This window comes from Strongylocentrotus purpuratus, unplaced genomic scaffold, assembly GCF_000002235.5.
Source record: "Strongylocentrotus purpuratus isolate Spur 01 unplaced genomic scaffold, Spur_5.0 spur5_scaffold_2, whole genome shotgun sequence".
Taxonomy (NCBI): domain Eukaryota; kingdom Metazoa; phylum Echinodermata; class Echinoidea; order Camarodonta; family Strongylocentrotidae; genus Strongylocentrotus; species Strongylocentrotus purpuratus.
The window spans coordinates 27,877,488-27,899,848 of NW_022145605.1; the positions used below are offsets into that span (position 1 = coordinate 27,877,488).

Here is a 22,361-nt window from a genome sequence, read left to right on the forward strand (position 1 = left end):
TCTTTCTCTCTCTCTCTCTATCTCTTTCTCTCTCTCTCTTCATTGATATATCATATTGCAGTACAGTCTCTTCATTTAGGCTGTATTTTGTATGGGGTAAATTATTAAAAAAACCTGCAGGGCAACCTAATGTGCGTCAATAACGAGGAGGGGGAAATGAGACGCCTCCCAGTTTGAGTTGATAAAAATACATTAATAATTTTCCCCTCTCCTTTTCTGAAAGGGGGCTTACAGTTTGCCCACAATAAAAAAGTGCCCCAATTTCCCGCCTTTTGACGCCAGGCCTATTCGACAAATCAAGGAAAGGGGAGGGTAAAACTCCATTACCCCTGTTTAGTGCCTGTCTCCGTCGAACATGCATATCACAAGAGTAGACTACTGATTAATTTGTAATATAGGTATATGAGAGACTATATATTTTTTTCAAAGATAAATTTTGAAGAACATTCCCTTCAGAACAAACTGCCTCCAACCAAAAGCATCAAATTTCTCTTATTCCTCCCCAAGGAGCCGGAGCCGGGAGGACTGAGGAGAAAAATATCTTGCACCACTTTCCCCTTTTACACGTAATAAGGTAATAAGAGTGGATGCATTGCGATATATCATAACCACCACCTACAGAAAGACAAGATAACGAGATGTGACTGACTCCGGGGGGCGTTATTTTCTTCTGCGGCACAGATTGGGGCTTTAAAAAAAAAAAGAGGTCTTGATTTAACCCTAACCCTAACCCTAAACTTTCCCATAGGCCGCCATCCTAGTCAAGCTTCGCTTATGATTGCGGTCTCCTGCACTTTTTCAACTGATAGTAAGTTTGGATAATACTTTAAATTTATAATAATATGTTATCGAAATATTAAGTTTCGTTATTATATGTACATATGTAAAAATTAAAAAAAAAAATAAATAAAAAAACATTTTGACACGAAGTTATCATTGTATGTATATTTTGTATTATACCTTACGTTTATATGTTCTTTGTTATTTTGTTATTATAATTGGAAAAATGCAGAAATAAAATCAAAATCAAAATCAAAACCAATCTGTGCCGCAGAAAAAAATAACGCCTCCGGGGGGGGGGGGTACTCACATATAAAGACATACGGCGGTGTGCCGCTCTAATGGGCCACTTTTTCACCCAAAAATCAAGGGTCCCATTTTTAACAAAAAAATCCGGTTTTTAAAAATTTCCAAAATTTTCAGGTGTTTGCATTGCACCCGAAAATGTTGGCAGACACACTAGTGTTGTGAAAAATGTGCTTTACTTCGAGAAAAATCCCCCTAAATGATCCTTAATGGTAGGGGCTTCTCGTGGCCTGGGCGGCACACCCCTTTCCAAATCAGGTAAATCAGCCCACCCCACCCTATTTTCACATCGCATAGGCCTACGCGCCCAACATCGAAGATCGTTCTAGAAGTGCACAACCCAAGTACTGCTCTGTATAATTTCGCTGATGCACGAGAGTATTGCCGTCAAAGGGGGATGTATAGCTTGTACGGGCTGTATGATATGAGGACCAGCGAAACGCATGGTAACGCATTGATCGGATATCAAAGGAGAAAATTCTAACCAAGCATGGCCGCCATCAAAGCTCTAAATCCCAAAGCCGAAGTAGCTAGAGCAGCCGCAGCTCTCGCAGTTAATACAAGTGCAGCTAGAGGACTTCAAGATGTCTTACGTACCAATCTCGGACCGAAAGGAACTATCAAAATGTAAGAAATATCTGTTTATTTCAGGGTTGTTTCCTCAGTGCGGCTAACGGCGCGGCGGGCACCTCGGCCTCGTAATGCAATGCACTGTAACTTAACTGTACGACGCGACGGAACGGCTGTTCCGCCGCCTGAACTAACCCGTGAACAAGGAAGGAGTGGTCAGTGCCGCCGCGCCGTGTACATGTGCCCTATTCATGAGTCATCATCTGTCTTTTAAGTTTTAAAAGTGTTAGGTTCGACTTGTAAGAAATAAATTACAAATTCTCCATTGTTTTGAATGAAACTGCTAAGTAAGTAAAATTCTGACTTCGTTGGTTACACACATGCAAAATAAAATGGCATGACTCATGCCATTTTATTTTGCATGTGTGTAACCAACGAAGTCAGAATTTTACTTACTTACTTTGGTTTACTTTGGTGTCGAGGCTTGAAGCTTCAGCTTATGTGCCCCTCTTTACTGCATTGAATTTATTTTCTTTGAATTTTATTTTATTTTATTTTATTTTATTTTATTTTATTTTGAATTTATTTTCTTTTGACTTTTTTTTTTGTCGTCGGTCGGCTTGCTTGAAAACCTGACCATTTTGCCGATGACAAAAATTACCTATTTCCAGGAGATCTGATATTAAAAGAGCATTAATTTGAACAAAAATATATCAGTGTCAGTTACCATTTGACTTTGTTTTAGAAGGTTTCCCCCTTTTTCACAAGCATGCTATAAACAGTAGAGGCGCTGGTCTGAGAATAAGGATCGTCCGCACAAATCACGTCCTAAAAAATAGGTCTTTAAGGATGATCTTTAAATAGCGATCTGCACGTTGGCGATGCAAAAAACAGATTCTGCGATGATGCTCGAAGATGCATGTCTCACTTACGGAGCGCAGAGACTTGGGAATATGGACAACCCATTAAATGAGAAGGTGAACTGGGGGTATTTTATTACATGAAATTCTTTTTTTCTCGCATTGCTGATTTTTTAAGTGTAACCCTTAACTCGCAGCGCTGAAAAAAAAAGATGTCCACAAAAATGTGGTCGATCCTCAATTTTTTAGGACGCAAGTTGTCCGCGTTTACAAAGACATCCTCCTTTATGCAGACAATCCTTATTCTCGGACCAGCGCCCCTTACTGATGAAACTTAGCAAGGATTTTTGTTTTGTTTTTGTCCATGCCTTATGCCTGGTCACGGTGGTAGTATTTTTTTGAAGTGTTGTCCGAGGCTGGGGCTGAGGAATAGCCTCTTTTTTTTTTCCTTTTTTTTTTAGATCTGTTCAGATTGACGATCATCACAATAACTTTATTCTTTTATCACGTCACTTCTTGTAAGATGTAAAACTACATTACGGCAGTACGCAGCAAATTAATTTCTAACATGATCATCATTCTTTTATGGACTATTTGATCTGGTTTTGCACATTTTTATGTCTGTAAGTTTTACCTTTGTTGAACTTGTTTTTCTTTTCCAGGTTGGTTTCTGGAAGTGGAGACATCAAGCTCACTAAGGATGGCAATGTTTTGCTGCATGAAATGGTAAAAATTGTAGCAAATTATGCAAAAGTATAAAATGTTTACTTTATCGGCCTGAAAGTATGTAATACCGACTCTTGATATTTTCTTTACAATTCAATTCATGATAAAAATCTTGGTAAATTTTTTAAAAGTTCAAATCTAGTTTATTCAATGAGGATATGTTTTTATAATAATAAACTTTTAAACAAATGATATAGATCTAAGCCCTCCACATGCTACTTTATTGAATAAAGTCAAAATAACAAAGAAACAATCATTAAGTTACGTTTGACTCACTGTTTTCATACAAATAAAAATTGAAGTGATTGCCATACCAGATTGTGAGATAAATTATAAATGTATCTTTCATCCCTCAAAATGATGAGTGTGGTTGTATTTTGAACGAAGGGCATCAAACTTTTTTTCAAAATCATGTTGGCATATTGCTAGGTATTATACATTTATTTATAAAGTAGAGATGTCAGATGTCATTATATTGTCCTCATTAAATTTAGATAAGAAACTACCAGTTATCAAATTTATTTAGAAATTTTCTTAGTTATTTTATATTCTTTTAAAATAAATGTATTGGCATTGTCTCTAGGGGTCGGCAAAACCACATATTACATGTATGAGCAAAAATAATGTTTGAGTAGTAACTTGTAAAGGGGGGGGGGGGGATTGATTCTTTGGAAAACTGAAGAAATCCAAAGAGCTATGGCAACTACATGTAGGAAAACAGTTTTCCAGTGTTAAATTAAATACTTTATTCTATCCAAAAAAATAAGGAAAAATTACTAATTAGCAAATTTCATTTAACAAAATCAATTTTGTAAGTAACAGGAGAAAATATGAAATGCAAAGTTTTACAATAGAAAAGAAATTGTAGCAGATTAAACATACATGTACCATAATTTGCACACAATGAGTATGAGTCCAGTTCATAATCCCCCATTTCCACACTCTTTGTCTTACAGCAAATCCAGCATCCCACTGCATCCATGATTGCCAAGGTAGCCACTGCTCAGGATGACATCACCGGAGATGGGACAACCTCCAACGTTCTCATCATCGGAGAGCTTCTCAAGCAGGCTGATCTCTATATCTCAGAGGTAAAAATGGGAAGAAGATATCCCCTAAAAATTGATAATAAATGTGGATTAAAAAAACAACTCCTTGAAGCACAGGAAAACTCAGATTCAGACAGATGGGAAATGCATTTATAATGGCAATTTAATTGCTTCAAGGAGGATTTGTCTTGTTTCAACCAATAGTTTTCTTCCTTTTTTTCATAATTTGAAAATATTATGTATTATCGTATGGTGGCCTTTGATTTAAAAAAACATAATAAATGAAGTCTTTATGTTCAACTGAATGGTAATATGCACTCTCCTTTCTGTGATGTGATGACATAATAATACTCAACTCTACTAGAGAAAAAATTGTTTTCTTGTTCATGTCATATTGCTAATAAATGCATACACTGTACATCTGTCAACTAAAGTTTCTATAAAAATTTGAATTGAAACTGAACTGAATAAAATATCTAAATTAAGAATCTCATTGGTGATGAGTGATATCGTATGGTATTCTGTAGGGATTCCATCCAGGCATTGTGACTGAGTGGCTTGAGTTCTTGAATGAGAAGGAAATAAAGACAAAGATGAAGTATTTAGATTTTAGAATCACATTGACGAAAAGTGATATATACATGTATTTTGTAGGGACTCCATCCACGCATTGTGACTGAGGGTTTTGAGTTGGCCAAGGAGAAGGCATTGGACACCCTAGAGAGCGTCAAGGTTACCCAGGAGATCAACAGGGATCTTCTCATCAGTGTGGCAAGCACCTCACTACGTACCAAGGTTCACCCTCAGCTGGCTGACCTACTCACCGAGGTAAGGGCCGGAGACTTGCGGCTTTGTCCACAGAAGATGACCTGGGGCCCATCAAATAGAAAGTTGATATTAATCGCAAGTTATTTGCGATTGATATTAATCGATGTACGGTCGACACTATATGGGCTCCAAGATTCTTTCATTAATACTAGCTAGCTAGCTAGCTAAACCTGTGCCATGCACACATGGTAACTGTTAGGGTTAGTGATAGGGTTATAATGATCATGCAAACCCACCTTTCATCAACCCATCGTAAATTCATGCTCATTTCTCTATGTACATGAAATTGGTAACATAGGAGACATGAAATTACCAAATACATGTACTTTGAACTTTTCCAATTTTCTTCAATACAGAAATTTCATTGACAAAAGAGACATTTTTTAAAGAAAGCATGAAGATTTGAAGATTATTCAGTGAGAGTAAAATTGAGATGTTTGTTATTGGAGCCATGTATATGATAACTCATTCAGATTGTTGATGTTGATGTTCTTGGTTAAATGTATCAATTCTCCATGACCTAGGTCATCTGACCCGCTGTAGATCAAGTCTTCTGGGTTTTTTAATGTTTCTAGAAGCACACTTAAAATAGAATCATGCATCTCAAATAAGATACGGTACGGACACCAATATCGTTTGAATACATGGTACAAAATAAATTTATGTTACCGATCTCTTAAAATACACACAGCTAACACACTAATATTGATTGAATACACGTTATAAAAATGAATTTCTATTAGATGTTCTCTCACACACACGCACCAAAATAGTTTTGAAAACTGTGAACCATATATATATATATATATATATCTTGACACTTGGTCCCATGCATGCATTTCCGTGTCCTTACATCCACAGGTGGTAGTGGATGCAGTGCTAGCCATCCAGAAGCCCAACGAACCCATTGATCTACACATGGTTGAGATCATGCAGATGCAGCATCGTAGCGACACCGATACCTCCCTGGTACGAGGCCTGGTGATGGACCATGGAGCCAGGCATCCTAACATGAAGAAACGCGTTGAGAAGTCCTACATTCTTACCTGCAATGTGTCTATGGAATACGAGAAGAGGTACGTCACGGCTTGCTATTACCAATGTAGTGTAAATCGTTAGGAGGCATCATCTTTTATATTCAGGACTTGTTTTTTATGGGATTACTGCCATGAATCTAAATTGAACTGGTGGTAAATTTTTGTTAGAAAATCATGATGATTCTGAATTTCTGATGCCGTGAGTGAATATGGTTGCCAGCTACTTTTGATTATATATTTGGACACACATCAGTGTACCTCAGGGGATTAAACTCCTACCTCTTTGTCCCACATTAACTGTTGATTTGATAAAATTATTCCTGGTGTTGGCTGACGAACTGCAAACAGGGAGAAGTATTTTTATACAACTTTTCATTTGTTTGCAGTTTCAACACTAAGTAAAGGAGTTCCAATGGGTATTACAGATTTTTTTTTAAACAAGCCAACATGAAAACAGCGAAAGATGATAATTTGTCCTTTATATTGCAGAGCTGGTGGGGAAGGGAAAATTAGCAGAAATTCACATCAGAAGTACCACTTTCCTTTTAATTGATATTCAAGTATGCCAAGTTTTTAGTCAATCAACCAGTTGGTGCCAATTTTAGAATTTACCTTTGACTTGCGGATAGTGTTGCTTCCATCAAAGCACAAAACAGATCTCTTCACTTCGTGTATCTTTGGTCATTTTCCTCTGTACAGTGAGGTGAATGCCGGATTCTTCTACAAGTCTGCCGAGGAGAGGGAAAAGCTTGTCCAGGCCGAAAGAGCTTTCACTGACGAGAAGGTCCAGAAGGTCATTGACCTCAAGAGGAAGGTCTGCGAGGGAAACGACAGAGGATTCGTTGTCATCAACCAGAAGGCATGTATAATGATAATAATAGTTGGTTGTTTATTCAGAAATGTGGCTGAAATTTACTTTATATTTACAAAACTACTTGTATGATCAAATAATACACTGAATAGAATCGTATCTGGCAGACATGAGCGCTATACAAGAACCCACTAGTATAATCATTAGTATATCATTTTAATATAAATGAACATTAATTCAAATCTCTTCATGCAAATATGAATAGTACTCGCATGTGTGTCTACCATTGAAATGAGTGGTGCTTTTTAAACTATATAGGTGAGGGATCAAAAATAATTTGAGGCTTTATTAGGGTTTAGGGTTAAAGCTTCACCTTAACAAGCCTATGGGAATAAAAGTATTTAGTAGCTGATGGGTTAATTGACCAGCTTGCTAATGATGAGCTATCATCCTACCTACATTGTTTGAGAAATACAATGAGAACACAGTATGAATTCTGATGATGCAGATTGGTCAAACTTACATTTACCGGTATTGTGATTTTTAAAAGACTGAGTCGAGTTCTCTCCATGCGGGTGCATTGTCAAAGAAACTGTAAGACAGCAGTTGGTAAAGTTTGATTGTGTATTACATCAAAACCGATGTGTGCTGGGAAGTTTGGGAATCATTAATTTTTTAAACCTGGATTTATGGAGTATTTGAGTCAACAAATTCTGATGAATGTACAGGTTACCCAAACACATCATTATGGACATTAACTTATACTGAAACAATGTTCAAACCAAGAGTTATCTTTTAAGCTATTTTGTAAAGCTTTGCATAAATGACAGCTTGACAACCAGACAGATTTGTTTTCTCCTTAATTTGATTAGATAGACTAATATGTGAGGAACTAAATTTCATTTGTATGTTCTTCATAGATAGAGGAGTGGGGTCGTTTTTATATTTTGTTCAGTTTTACTAGAAAATGTAAACTAGGACTGTAGAAATTAAGAATATGGGGCCAGTCACCACGAAATGAGTCCAGTGTAGCATTAGGCTCAATCGTAGTAATAGCGATGTATAGTGTGTTTTAGGCCTGAGTCATGTCGGTATTTTCATAAACCGGGTCCCGACGGCCTTGCACCGATCGGGACCCGGTGTCCCGAAATCAGCTCGCAGGATTTGTCACTTGCCTCTATAAAAAGCGCATATCATCAGTATGTCCCTTAAAAGTGACCTTTTTTATCAGTCAAATAAATCAACACATGCATACCTCGGCACAGATCGGTATATTCTTCCATTTGACATTATTTTTATCCATGATTGGCGATGTTTAGTGCCATTATCGTGCCTCTAAAAGTAAGAAAACTGGAGCAAAAATAGAATGACAACGATCGAGCCGCCATTTTGATTCATGCAGGTTGAATAAATCGGGTCAAAAAACATTAATGTTTGAATAATAAAACGGCTTTCTAAAAAGTACTCCTTTACAACATACCGATCGAATAATTTTTAAAAACAAAAAAGATATTTTTTCTTTGATTTTGAACACCGCATGCTTCTTTTAAAAGCTGAAAATTACTTGGTAATCACAAGAAGTTTCGATACGGATAGCCGTTGCAAGGCATGTTCAGACTAGTCTCGGAAAAATGCGCAGTGCTCCTTGTTAGCTGTAATGCGTGCCAGAACGAACCCAAACAAAGACGTGATCGTAACGAGAAAAAAATCATTAAAAACTACGAGAGCACAATTGGAAAGACAACTACTGCTCAAAATTACGATAATCAGATAATTAACTTAGACAAAGAATTCAATAATCGCCCAAGAAATGCCAAAGAAATTGTGATAATCGAGGAGTAACTGGGTACATTTTTATTGCAAGGGGCTTGCTGCAAATACTCGAATCCTTTGTTATACTGCTTTTTACCGTAGAGGGCGTTATTTGGTTTCTAGCCTCGTGTTAGAACACGAGGCTAGAAACCAAATAACGCGTAATTCGGACATATATCAGCAGGCCCATTCCGATAATGATTGTACCTATAGTAACTCCTTAAATATCACTATTTCTGTGGCTTTTCTTGGACAACTATTGTATTATTCCTCCAAGTTATTTATCTGCTTACGATAATTTTGAGTAGTTGTCTTTCTAATTGTGCTCTCGTAGTTTTTAATTATTTTTTCTCGTTACGATCACGTCTTTGTTTGGGTTCGTTCTGGCACGGATTACAGCTAACTACGAGGAGCACTGCGCATTTTTCCGAGACTAGTCTGAACTTGCCTTGCAACAGCTATCCGTATCGAAACTTCTTGTGATTACCAAGTAATTTTCAGCTTTTAAAAGAAGCATGCGGTGTTCAAAATCAAAGAAATAATATCCATTTTGTCTTTTAAAAATTATTCGATCGGTATGTTGTAAAGAAGTACTTTTTAGAAAGCCGTTTTATTATTCAAACATTAATGTTTCTTTCAACCTGATTTATTAATCCTGCCGAGAGACCCGGCCAGTACAGTAGCTAGCTAGCAGCTGGCAACAACAACCCCATGCAGCGTACTGCTTTGCAACCCATATTTATATCAGCAGTTCGGATTGATTCAGGATGAGCTAGAATATGATTGGTAACAATTAAATACTTAAGTTTCAAGGTGGAATGATTTTAGTGGTGTGCAAAACTGCAATTTCTTACATATTTCATTATTTTTTTTCGGAGCGTCGGTTCTCAAAAAACGAAACCGGGACCCGACGGCAACGGTCGGGTCCCGGTGTGATCGACCGTACCGACTCAAGCCTAGTGTGTTTGTACTGAAAATTGACCCACCTACCACATTTAAGATTTTTCCAAAAATCGACTTATTATTTCCTTGTTTGTTGAAAGTTTCATTGAAATCGAATGATGGGAAGTGTGTTGTCGCTATGTTGTTGTTGACCAGACTATAATATGTTACGCATCATTAACTTTATACCTAATTATCTCAAAACTGGGTAATCCCATTGTTATAAAGTCCAATTAGGTTTTTGTTCATATTTCTGGATATAATTTATCAATTTTAATGTGTGACCCCTTAATTTAAAGCTTAATGTAGATTCATATGTGACCCGCTACGGCAAAACCCGACGCTTCTCGGCAAATCCCATTGTGTTGTAGGCCCGTTTGAACATGAAATTTCGAATTTAGGGATCAACTGAGATTTTGCATGGTCAGAAAGTCTATTTTTTATAAATTGATTTAGAGAAAAAATGAACTCAAAAGACGATCTAGAAGTATTTTTAATTATATTTTGTATCTAATCATGTGCTCCATTGTCCAGTGAAATTAGTTGAAACAATGCGGTCAAAAGAGGGGAAAGTTCGCGATTCATCGCTTGTTGTTTTCCCTCTCAGTTTATCACGTTTGAGTCGATCCCTGACGTACTTGGTACGAAAATAACGAGAAAGGATCGGTTATTCCAAATATGGTTATATTGGGCGGTCCTAAATAAAATTGCCCAATGAAAAATGCCATAAAAGATGACATCATTTCGATAAGCTGTCAAGCAGGCCGTAAACAAAAGCCCGTTGCCAGCCACGTGATCCAAATCCAGACACTTGATTCGCCAATATTCGCACATGACGTCATTGCCTTGTTGTTGTGATTGTTCAGCGGTCAAATTCTCGCATCGAAACACCAGCTTTTTCTTCGAAAACTTGTTCAGAAGTTTGTTTTTAATGAGCTAGAGTTTCATATATCAAGTGAAATACGTGTATTCGTCGAGTGGCTAGTACAATGTCGAGGAAAAAGAGGAATTTAACGGATAAAACCGTCGCTTCTTTGTTGAATGATGCATCGGCGTGCGGTATGGACGTGCATGGCTTGACCGAACACTTGGCTGACTACTTCGCGAACCCGACCTATCAGCCCCTGGCCGCGGGCGAGAGAGGAACTCCTTCTTCTCCTAGGCCTAGCTCCGACTCTGAATCTGGTAGGTTTATTAATATTATCATTATTAAAAAGGTAATCAAGTTACTTAATTAGGTCTACGCCCATATTATTTATTAAAGACTTGTTTCGAGAAAAAAATGTTCGAGCAACAAAAGCTAGATTACTTTATTTTAAGTGCACTAATTAAAATTTATAGGCCTAATTAAATTAGATTATGATTTATGAAGCTTCTCATACCGATAAAAAAAATCTCTGCGGAGTCTAGACTTCTTGTTGATATTAGTTTTTGAATCTCTATTTTATAATTGTACTTAACAGAGTCTGATGAGTTCGAGGAGGCAGGTCCAGGACCAGCAGAGCCTTGTGAAAGCCGCGATGAAAGCGGCGATGAAAGCGATTGGGTCGATGAGGCAGAGGAGCCTATGGATTTGTCAAGTGACAATGAAAGCGTCATACGGAGACCGGGTCCTGTCATTGATGACGTGGAGGAGGAGGCGGCAGCGGCTACAAATCTGGCCCAACAAATAGATCTTGATCTGGAACCGCTGAAGGATCGCGTGAATAAATGCAACTGCCGTATCTTCAATGGAAGACGCTGTATAGAACAATTCTCTGTAGCCGAACAAGAGTCCATAAGGTATGATTGGATCTGTCACTATTTACTCCTATTTCTTTAAAATAATGTCTAAGGACTGGATGTTTATGTACAAGCTGCAGTTTAATGCAAAATATAGTTACATTTATTCTAAGCTAATTAGATTTTCTCCTTTTTTGCAGCATTAATCAGTAGACCCTGAATATGTATGCTTTTATAAAATACTTCACCACTAAACTGCAGTCTACTGGTATCTTATGAAGAAAAAAATACAACAAGTTGGACATTTGGTTTTCTTATTATCATTATTATCATTGGAAGTAGATACTAGTAGCATTATTATTTTTCATTTCTATTTTGCCATTTCAGATATTCAACCAAAGAGCTCACGGAGTTCGAAAAGGATTTACTTCTCCTGGGTATCATTTCGTCTTCCATCAATGATGGAAATATGACCCAGGGGAAGAAATCTAAGCCAACGGAGAGGAAAAACACAAGGATGCGGAATTTTTGCTATGGGCAGAAACGGATCTGTAGATATACGTTTTTCTACTTGATGGAGATTGGGCCACAGAAGTTTACGAATAGCTCAAGAAGTGGTATGCCAGCAATGGACTCATCCCAAGGAGAAAGAAGTCAGGTGAGGTGGTTTTCTTATCCTTTCACAGATGATGAAATTTATAATGAAGTTAACATTATTTTAATTACATTTATATTGAATTATTATTATCTTCAGGTGTGACTTCATAATAATTTGTATTATCATTTTGTGATGCATTTAGTCATAGTAAATCTACCAAAGGTTAATTGCGATGGGTTTTTTTACAGTTATTTTCACTACAACTGGACTCAAAACTTGACATCTAATCCCTCTACTTACTGTTTCAATCTATTCCGACACAATACTGATCATAATAAATCTTACTTTTGTTCAATATTTGTTCATTGTTTTCCAGGAGGACGGAGAGGCAAGAAACTTCTCAAGCTAGAGCAGGTAGAGGATGTCGTCAAATTTATTTTGAATTTCACCGCAGAACACTGCATTCACCTACCAGGCAGGATACCAGGGTTCAAATCGGCTGATGTGAAACTGCTGCCGTCCTACGTCACCAAGGCGCATCTGTGGAGGCTCTACAGAGATGCTGCTCCAGAGCATGGACCCGTAGCTGAGTCTACCTTCCGAAAGCTGTGGAGCGACCTTCTCTCCTATGTGGTTGTTGCCAAGCCGGCCACGGATCTCTGCTGGACATGTCAGCAGAACAACAACCTTATCACCAGACAGGTGTGTGTTGGCTAAATACCGATTGTTTTAAATTTCATTTTGTTTTACGCTGCTGCCCCCAATGGTGCTAAAGTATTTTCACGTAGAGTTATAATATACATGTATGTAGCTATTAATGTACCAAGCATAATCAATATTATAATTTGGATCCTTAGGAAAACGTTACAAAGCTCTGTCCAAATTTCAGGTGTTTTAATGAAATGAAATTTGCTACAATACATTTACTCTTTTCTTCTTCCAAGTCAACCAACTTTTACTTTATTGTGAGCTGGTGTTTTCCATTTGAGAATGATCTACTTTGTAGTGTAACAAAAAATATTTAATTTGTAAAGAAAAATAGTAGATGAGAAAATTCGACTAATCAGGAGATTTTTGTTTTGTTTTGCTTTTTCCCTCATGTCTGCAGGTCAATGTTCCTGATGAAGAGAAGACAGAGGCACTCAGGAGGCAGGAGGAGCATCTTCTGGAGGCCCAGAGAGAGCGGGATGCCTACAGGACAGCCTGTCAAGCCTCAAAGGCAGTCGCGAGAGAGCATTCTATCAAGAAGCTAGGGAAAAATGCTGCGAACTCCAAGCCTGTAGTTTTTCATTACAGCTTCGACTTTGCACAGCAAGTGCATTATCCAGCTGACCCCCAACAACCTGGCCCTTCGTATTTCCGTACACAAAGAAAGTGCCACATCTTTGGCATGGCTGCAGAGGGTCTGCCTGCTCAAGTTAATTACCTTGCAGATGAGGGCGTCAGCTGTGGTAAAGGAGCCAATGTTGTTGTAAGCTACATCCACCATTTTCTGGAAAACTACGGGATTGGAGAACAACATGTGCACTTCAATGCTGATAACTGTGCTGGACAGAATAAGAATAACACCATGCTCCAATATCTCTGTTGGCGTGTGGAGAGTAATCTCCACAAATCTGTCTCAATTTCATTTTTGCCAGTGGGACATACTAAATTCGCCCCTGACTGGTGCTTTGGCCTCCTCAAACAAAGGTACCGCAAGACCAAAGTCTCCTGCCTCCAGGACATAGTTAATGTTGTAGATTCTTCTACTGTGTCAGGGGTCAATATTCCACAGCTCGTTGGAAATGAGAAGGGGGATGTGTTTGTGAAGGTGTACGACTGGTCCAACCATCTTGGCAAACACTTCAAACGATTTCCTCGTATAACATTCGCCAGACACTTCAGAGTTACTGAAGATCATCCTGGTAGAGTGTTTTACAAGGAAAAGTCTGACAGTGCTGAAGAGATGTTTGACCTTGCTCGCTCGTCACCTCCACCAACACTTCCTCCACTCATCCAACCTGCAGGACTTGATGCCAGTCGCAGGAAATATTTGTATGAGCAGATCAGAGAGTTCTGTACGCCAGAGACTAGGGACTTGGTATGTCCAGCACCAGAGTAGCTTGGGTCAAACCATAAACTTTAGGTACTTAAATTCCTCTAGGACGTATTCAGCATTGAAGTGTACAAAGTATTTTTTCTGTCTACATGTAATAAGTAGCAGTCACTTTGTCCACTTTAGTTTCTGCCATTTCAGTTCAGCAATATAATAGCTTGGGTCAAACCATAAACTTTAGGTACTTAAATTCCTCCAGGACGTATTCAGCATTGAAGTGTACAAAGTATTTTTTCTGTCTACATGTAATAAGTAGCAGTCACTTTGTCCACTTTAGTTTCTGCCATTTCAGTTCAGCAATATAATAGCTTGGGTCAAACCATAAACTTTAGGTACTTAAATTCCTCCAGGACGTATTCAGCATTGAAGTGTACAAAGTATTTTTTCTGTCTACATGTAATAAGTAGCAGTCACTTTGTCCACTATAGTTTCTGCCATTTCAGTTCAGCAATATAATAGTTCCATGTGTTCATTTATTCTAAGCTTGATGCATATCAGCACTTAACATCAGCACTAAATTATCGGTGTTTGGCCACTGCCATATGTTTCTATTTGTAAAGGTTTTTGTTAGATTGACATTAACAATGTCTATCCTATGTACATACTATTGATCTCTTCGGCTGTGAATTTTGTATGAAACGAGATAACTCAAAAGATTCAAAACTGTACATCATTAATTCTTGGGCACTAATGCATAATAGTTCATGATTAGTGTAGTCACTAGTCAGATTGCATTTTTTATGGGATTCGTTATTGTTTTTTCTTTACGTTGATAATGAAAGAATAATTATTTTATATCTGATACTGATTGACTGAAATTGATATTTTTGCATTATTAATCTCTATCTCAAGAAGACAATAGTTCTGTCAAATTGTCTCAACTGTTACTTTATTGTACATTCCTTAATGTACCAGGATATTTTTTACAATACATGTATTATAGGTTATCTGTTGTCGAGTGACTTATAAGTTTTTTTGTTTTTTTTTTAATCTCAAATAGCCTTGATTAAGACTAATGCTTTTTATCATAGCTTTTATTAAATATGACAAAATATAAATCATTTTGAACTCGCTTCTTGTGTTCCAGTAATTATCATTTAAAAAACAGATTCTGTCGGGTTTCAAGTTCAACGCAATTTGTTATTTCACTTTATTGCAATCTTTTTTTTAATATATTTAAAAAAAAAAAATCATTTTTATTACATCTGGTTTTGTAATAGGCCTATTATTAAGCATAAATTTTAAGAAAATGCATTATTACATTTTATTATTGCAACATTGATGTAACCTGCTATTATTTTGTGTACGAGAACAATTTTGTACTGATGAAACATAATAAACTGTGGAATTGTTTTCCCAGCAACTTTGCCTAGTATAACAAAAACTTTGAAATTCTTTTGTTTTCTATTGTTTTTAAAAATTATCATAACTTTATTAATATTTATTCAAATCTAATGGTTTTAACAGAAATGTAAGTTGGGTATGTGTCAAGTATGCCTGAAAAATTACAAGACTTTAGCTTGTTTGGTTGATGCCGTTGCTATGGAGTGAATGTGTGCATGTTTTTTGTGTGAAAATTGAACCAAATTCTTAACTTTAAACCTCAATATCTCATAATTAACTTCCGGTGATTGAAATCACAAAAATGACAATAACTTTGTCAAATTTGAATCAATTTCTTTAAATGAGGTATCATATTAAAGGTCATACCTTACTCTTTCCAATGACACCAAGAACTCAATTTTCATTTTTACCATGAAGTGTTGGGTTTTGCCATAGCAGGTCACATATAATACTTAAAAACAGGAATAAAATTTTTGACCAACTGGACTCATTTCGTGGTGACAGGCCCCATATATGTTTTTTTTTATTGCTTCAAAAATATTTTCGAACAATGAATATTGTTAGTTTGGAATGTTTTCAAAATGTTAATACATTAAAAACTATAAGATTCATATTGGGTTACCTTTTTGAGCAATTTATATGTAATGTTCTGTCATTGTTGCTATCTTCACAGGGTATTGATCCTCTATCCTTGGACATGCTTGCCAAGGAGGGCATCATGGGCCTCCGTAGGGCCAAGAGGAGGAACATGGAGAGGTAGGTTAAACAGTTGATATAATCCTGGTATGACTTAAATGTTGCCACTTTCACCAGTATAAAGGACATTGTAGTAGCAACGCCAAACTGACTCCACACTAACCTTAAACTGAACCATTCTTGGCTCTTCAAGGCAATGTAATTGTGTGTTTGGTCTATATTGGGTCTCGGTGTGACTGGGGCATCACTGAAAAGGGGATTTTCTTGCATGCATATTTCAAATTTAAGTAGTATTAGTTGTATGATAATAAGCATGACAAATAACAGTACTTTGGACCAATTTTAATGCAACGTGTATGTCTTGTGCCATATACCCATTTCTGTTCGTAGTAGGGTTACTATACACTGTTTTCTATAAGATTTGGTCATCGCTGATCTGAAAACCATACAATACATTATCAGTCATATGTACTACAGAATCAACTTTTGTCTATAAACCATTACATTTTTTCACAATACAATCCTATGACCAGCAATCGACCTCATTATCAATTGTCCTTATTGACTAATTTGTGACAGGTTGCCCCTGGCTTGCGGTGGTGTAGCAGTGAACTCCTTTGATGACCTTACCCCAGACGTTCTAGGAGAAGCCGGACTCGTCTATGAACATGTCTTGGTAAGTAGTACAGGGGAAATAGTCTCTGTGTATAGAGCTAATTGAAGGCTGTTGTGTCCAGTGATATTCAATCAGTGGGGAATTGAAATCTGCAAAAATTAATTTTTGTTCTTATCTTCGGAAATGGAAGGAAAAAAATCATCAAAGTATGAATACCCTTAAAAATGGCAAAGGACCATCATCTAACAAATTGTGGCCCCATTTCACAAAACTTGTCATCAGTGACATATGACAGTTTTTGTTACAAGCTAGTAAAATCCTTGATTCTGATTGGTTATCAGCAAATTTGTCACTGATTTTAGTCATTTGTCATTGAAACAGGGATGCCAGTTTTCAGGCCCTGGCAAGTTATTATCAGACCATAGTTAAGGCTTTTTTGTGTACAAAATAGCTCATTCTAGGTGATTTTCAGGCCCTCTGATCGATTCTAACTGGCATCCCTGATTGAAAGAAGGCTTTGTGAAAAGGGTCCCTAAAGTTCAGGTTATAATCATGATGAATTGGAATGTGATATGATGAAATATGTATTTGACCTGAGATATAGTATTAAATTTGATGACATGAACATCCTGTGGTAACCAGGCTAAAGCTAGAGTAATAACTTACTTTGATTACTTCCTTCTTTGTGCGAAGTTGCAACAACTGGAATTCAGTTCATCAAAAAAGTGTAAACCAGTTCAAATTTATCCTTTGGAAATATTGGTACAGCCACCCCCTTAAGTACAGTCCATACCAGAGAGATGGCATTACCTGGAGGGGCAAATAAGGATATCTTTATGCCTCGACACGGGAGTAAATATCGAAGTTAATAATGATGGTCAGGGCTGTAGCGGCATAATGTTAATGAATGCTGTTCAAGAAACTAATACTACTATTGCCATTATCATCTTTGTAGGGAGAGGACAAGTACACATTCATCGAGGAGTGCAAGAACCCCCAGTCTGTGACCATCATGATCAAGGGACCAAACAGACATACCCTGACTCAGATCAAGGATGCTACACACGATGGCCTCAGGGCCGTCAAGAATGCCATCGATGATGGTAAGTACTGCTTCTTGTACTCCCAACGCTGTTTACTGTAAGTGTAGAAGTTGTAATTTGGTGGTATTTTAATAGGAGCCACTGGTCTGGTCTTGGGATTAAACAGAAACACCCTTACTCTGATCAAGGATGCTACTCACGATGGCCTCAGAGCTGTCAAGAATGCCATTTTGTGTAATTCGTAAACCCCAACAATTTCTAGCACTTTATTTAAAGAGATAATCATTTAAGATAATCTGTGATGTAAAATTACATTTTGAACCTATCACAGAATGATGTACAGCAAATTAATTACGTGAATATTCTTATGCTTGAGAATATATTTCAGATGCTGATACATACATCTACATGAAAATATATAAACAAATTTAAAGAGTTTAAAAGACTTAAAATGGTAGGATATTCTGATGATCTTTGATTCAACCTCATCAGTAGTTATGCAGCAGCAAATATTCATCATTAAAATGGCAAGAGACGGCATGGTGGGGGTTAAAGAAAGATGTTCTAATGATGTCTGGTATGTGTTCTCCCTGACCTGTGTTATATGTGTTGTGTACTAAGCTGATCTCACTTTTAAAATTGCTGTGAAGCAGGTTATCCCCTCATGTTGGTAAGGGGCTTTATTTGTATTGACATCCATGCTGAGGCCAATAGAATGTAAGTCAGAACCAGGGGGATGTTTCACAAAGATCCTTGATAATAAGAATATAAGAATGATTTGAATCAATATTTTATGCCCATTAAAACTACTTTTACTAAATATTTTCAAAGATGCTAACAGCTTTCCATAATTATTAAGTCCAACTTAGAGATAAGTTCAACTTAGGATCTTTGTGAAACGCCCCCAGATATACAATGATTGACCTTCTGTATCGCTCCTCTTGCAGGTTCTGTGGTGCCTGGAGCTGGTGCCCTGGAGGTAGCCATCTACGCTACCCTCCAGAAGTTCAAGGAGACTGTCAAGGGTCGTGCTCGGCTTGGTGTCCAGGCCTACGCCGAGGCCCTACTGGTGATCCCCAAGGTCCTGGCCCAGAACTCTGGTCTGGATGCACAGGAGACCATGGTCAAGCTACTGGAAGAGTATGCAGAGTGTGGGCAACCTGTCGGCGTGGACATATCTTCGGGTCAGTCACATTTATTTGCGTATTCATTGTGTATTTATATATATATTTATCAAACAGTTTTTTAATCGGGAGTCATCGAATGAAAATATAAAAATGGACTACTACTGATCCCTACATAACATAAAGATTTAGATACTACCAACACATAATTAACAATACAAAAACAACAAACAACGAAAAACATTTCAAAAGACTAAAATATGAAAAGAGTAATCCTTTCTTGGTTTCATTTTTTAATAACGGTTTATGTAAATAAGAAACCTCGAATGATATGTGTAAAGAGTAATCCTCTTTTCTTTTTGCAACAGGTGAAGCTGTAGTTGCAGCAACAGCAGGCATCTGGGACAACTACTGTGTGAAGAAACAGATTCTTCATTCCTGGTAAGTGTGACCCAAACATCACTATACCCTGAAATCAGTCGCTGATGAATTAATTCACAGTAAATCCAGTATTAGTTAGTTGAAGTGGGAATTGGTCAAGACAAGTGAAAGCATATTTTGACACACTTCAAACCTACACACTTGTGTCAAGTTTCTTTTTGATAGATGCATCTAGCAATACATAATTATAAACTCATTGGTTCTTATTCCGCTATTTGAGTTCAACCGGGCCTTAAGGAGGGGGGGGGGGGGGGGGGGGGGTCTAAGATCACATCTAACAAATTAGAACTCACTCCAACTTCCTTTGTTAAAGTGACTCAGTAACATTGCCTCAGATTCTGAAACAAAATCCTGGATTAAGCTCATGCTGCAACCAAAATTATAAACCTTTAGGTCAGTCAGGAAACCCATGACTTTTACAAACCGATCGCCTGTCTGATTATCAAGATATTAATGATTAAAAGTCAAAATTTCATTTTGGGTTTTCCTAACAGTTTTCATAACACTACAGTCTCTTAGGGAAAACTAGTATGGTAAAACCGGTCACTGAAAGATTTTTACTTTTTTAAGGCACTTCTTGATCATTTTGAAGCACAATTTTTGTAGGGCTTCAATATTTCACCATATCACAGACACTGATAACACGTAGGGCCGTGCATCTCAGATTTAACATTGTTAAATGATGCCTTTAAGAGTAAATTTATCTTTGACATAAAAGATCACACAATAATCACTGTATTTTTCTCTCGTACTCTATCTTTCACAGTACCGTCATCGCAAGCAACCTCCTGCTCGTAGACGAGATCATGAGAGCCGGGTTATCATCGCTCAAAAATGGAGGAGGTTAATTCCCCCTTCCCTGGTCTACACGTCTAACCAGCTTAAGTCATAATATTGTCATGAATAGATGTTTTTTGTTTCAATCGCCAAATGCCCATTCATTCATTCATTGTCTTCAAACTTTCTGGTCTGTTGAATTACTGAAGAGATACTTGTGAAAATGTTCTCTGACACAGTTGTACGTCATTTCACCAATACAGTCAAACCTGCTATAGTGACCACTTATCTACAAAATCCACCTGTCTACAACAAGCACATGTTTTGTTTTCCTTGAAAATGGTTTCTGATTGAAACATGTACTAAAGGAACCTGTCTACAAAGACCACTTTTTGTGTTTCCAATGGGCGGTCGCTGTAGACAGGTTTGACTGTATATTGAAACTTAACGTAGGATCAACTTTGTAGGCATTCTTGTAACCTGTACCTCACTAATGAACTCTTCCATCATTTCTACGAGTCATTTATGAAATCCAGTTGTTGCGATAATGTTTTCATATTCATAGTCCTTAGAAAACAAAAGGGGTGTACAGTCAAACCGTTTTTGGCGTCCCCCTCTATATAAAGGCAACCTGTTTATAGTGGTCACCTCTATTTCCTCCTTGTGTAAGGAAACATGTGCTGAAGAACCTGTCTATAAAGGCCACCTGACTACGGTGGACACATTTTGTCTTCCTTGGGTGGCCTTAATAGACAGGTTTGACTGTATTTATATTCTTCTTGCCTCTGAAGGCTTGAAGTTGATAGAAACCATGTCATGTGGACATTATCATCACCACTCAGGACACTTTCTGTAGTGTTTCGTTGATTGCGCATCCTAACAAGATATATTTTATTGAGATATCTGCATTCGCTCCCATTGATTATGTCTTACCTATTTGTTTATAATATGTTACTTACCTCAAATGCCTCAGTGATGTAGAATGGAAACCAAAGTCGTTCACAGTCCCTGTAATCAGGTGCTACTAAAAACCATATATCCAGTTTGTTAGCTATTGAATGAATGGGCATTTTGTGAGGAGTCGAGTGTGTGACAATGCAACAGTTTTTGCACTGTCTACTTTTTGTTAATAATATTTCTTTCTTTTTTGGCATTAATGTTGAGGAACGTCACATATATTTAAGCTGATATTTGCTACCGTGATGTAAGGCAGAAAACGTGTTGTGAGAGACCCAGTATAATAATAGAATTCACTGAAAACCTAAGGCTTCGATGAATTTGATGTAACTACCAGTAAATTTGACATGCATTTGTGCATTATTTTCTGGAGTTTTACTCTGGTATATGACACATTTTTGTGTATCGTAAGTTCATTCCTGGAGCGCAAACATTCTAATGCATTTTTTTTACACTTAATGTGATTACATCTCTGGTAAATGCACATGTAGTTGGTCCCATATGATATCACTTGTTTGTAATCTTGTCCAACAATCTTTGTGAATTGACTGGCAAAACTTCAGTCAAATATTGCTGATATTGCTCACTTTATATTTGTAATATTCTAAATACATGTATACCCCTCCCCCAGCAAGTTTAAGACAGTACTCACAGAAATTGTCAGTGTTTGGGGTTATGGGATAAGGCATCCAAACTGCCAATTCCAATAACAAACTCCTCTTAATGAGAAAACAGTATGATAGTACTTTAGACTTGCAAATCAATTGCAATAAAGCTTTATTATATGATGATGGAAATGATGTGTCTTTTTTTTTTAGTACCATGTAATCTGAATGCTGTGAATTGTCGGTTATGATTAAATTCTTGTTTTGACACTGTGCAAATTAAGATGGCAAATGATATATATTATGTTTGGGTGTTTTTCATTTTCATCTTCGTACCAGTTAATAGCTTTTTTCGTAATGTAATCAAATTTAATCCATAAATCTTTGTTACGTTTCTGGTCACATATTATTCCACTCACTTGTTATGAACAATTGTATTTTAAGAGTCCGAGTGTGAATTGCATATTAGTTACGTGTTGCTAGGTAGGGCAATACATGTTTGTCCTACCTAGCAACAACTAATGTATGCAATTTGCATTCTGACAATTATTCATAACGGTGGATGAAATAATATGTGAAGAGGCACTTTAAAGACGTATGCACTAGATTACGATACGAA

General features: G+C 37.1%; 3 protein-coding genes across 3 annotated transcripts; all 3 read left to right on the forward strand.

Moving 5' to 3' along the window:
• The first annotated feature begins 1,520 nt into the window (after positions 1 to 1,520).
• LOC582905 (T-complex protein 1 subunit zeta) lies at positions 1,521 to 22,035 on the forward strand. The gene is made up of 12 exons (XM_030992142.1): positions 1,521 to 1,713; positions 3,179 to 3,242; positions 4,199 to 4,333; positions 4,946 to 5,119; positions 5,981 to 6,195; positions 6,856 to 7,015; positions 16,157 to 16,239; positions 16,759 to 16,855; positions 17,751 to 17,898; positions 18,786 to 19,022; positions 19,331 to 19,403; positions 20,170 to 22,035. Exons 1-12 carry the CDS (start codon positions 1,577 to 1,579, stop codon positions 20,249 to 20,251), a joined length of 1,605 nt encoding a protein of 534 aa, XP_030848002.1. The 5' UTR covers positions 1,521 to 1,576; the 3' UTR covers positions 20,252 to 22,035.
• On the forward strand, positions 10,142 to 12,216 carry LOC115926790. Its single transcript, XM_030992145.1, has 3 exons — positions 10,142 to 10,906; positions 11,185 to 11,503; positions 11,831 to 12,216. The coding sequence occupies exons 1-3, from the start codon at positions 10,711 to 10,713 to the stop codon at positions 12,201 to 12,203; spliced, it is 888 nt and encodes a 295-aa protein (XP_030848005.1). The 5' UTR covers positions 10,142 to 10,710; the 3' UTR covers positions 12,204 to 12,216.
• On the forward strand, positions 12,210 to 15,316 carry LOC115926789. Its single transcript, XM_030992144.1, has 2 exons — positions 12,210 to 12,743; positions 13,150 to 15,316. The coding sequence occupies exons 1-2, from the start codon at positions 12,234 to 12,236 to the stop codon at positions 14,143 to 14,145; spliced, it is 1,506 nt and encodes a 501-aa protein (XP_030848004.1). The 5' UTR covers positions 12,210 to 12,233; the 3' UTR covers positions 14,146 to 15,316.
• Positions 22,036 to 22,361: the final 326 nt, after the last annotated feature.

Bases quoted from the DNA above. Each gene is read 5' to 3' on its own strand.
- LOC115926790 (XM_030992145.1), top strand. From the start codon at position 10,711: ATGTCGAGGAAAAAGAGGAATTTAACGGATAAAACCGTCGCTTCTTTG. The intron at 10,907-11,184 runs GTAGGTTTATTA...TGTACTTAACAG, and splicing joins TAGCTCCGACTCTGAATCTG to AGTCTGATGAGTTCGAGGAG. The intron at 11,504-11,830 runs GTATGATTGGAT...TTGCCATTTCAG, and splicing joins GCCGAACAAGAGTCCATAAG to ATATTCAACCAAAGAGCTCA.
- LOC115926789 (XM_030992144.1), top strand. From the start codon at position 12,234: ATGCATTTAGTCATAGTAAATCTACCAAAGGTTAATTGCGATGGGTTT. The intron at 12,744-13,149 runs GTGTGTGTTGGC...TCATGTCTGCAG, and splicing joins ACAACCTTATCACCAGACAG to GTCAATGTTCCTGATGAAGA.
- LOC582905 (XM_030992142.1), top strand. From the start codon at position 1,577: ATGGCCGCCATCAAAGCTCTAAATCCCAAAGCCGAAGTAGCTAGAGCA. The intron at 4,334-4,945 runs GTAAAAATGGGA...TGTATTTTGTAG, and splicing joins CTGATCTCTATATCTCAGAG to GGACTCCATCCACGCATTGT. The intron at 19,023-19,330 runs GTCAGTCACATT...TTTTTGCAACAG, and splicing joins CGGCGTGGACATATCTTCGG to GTGAAGCTGTAGTTGCAGCA.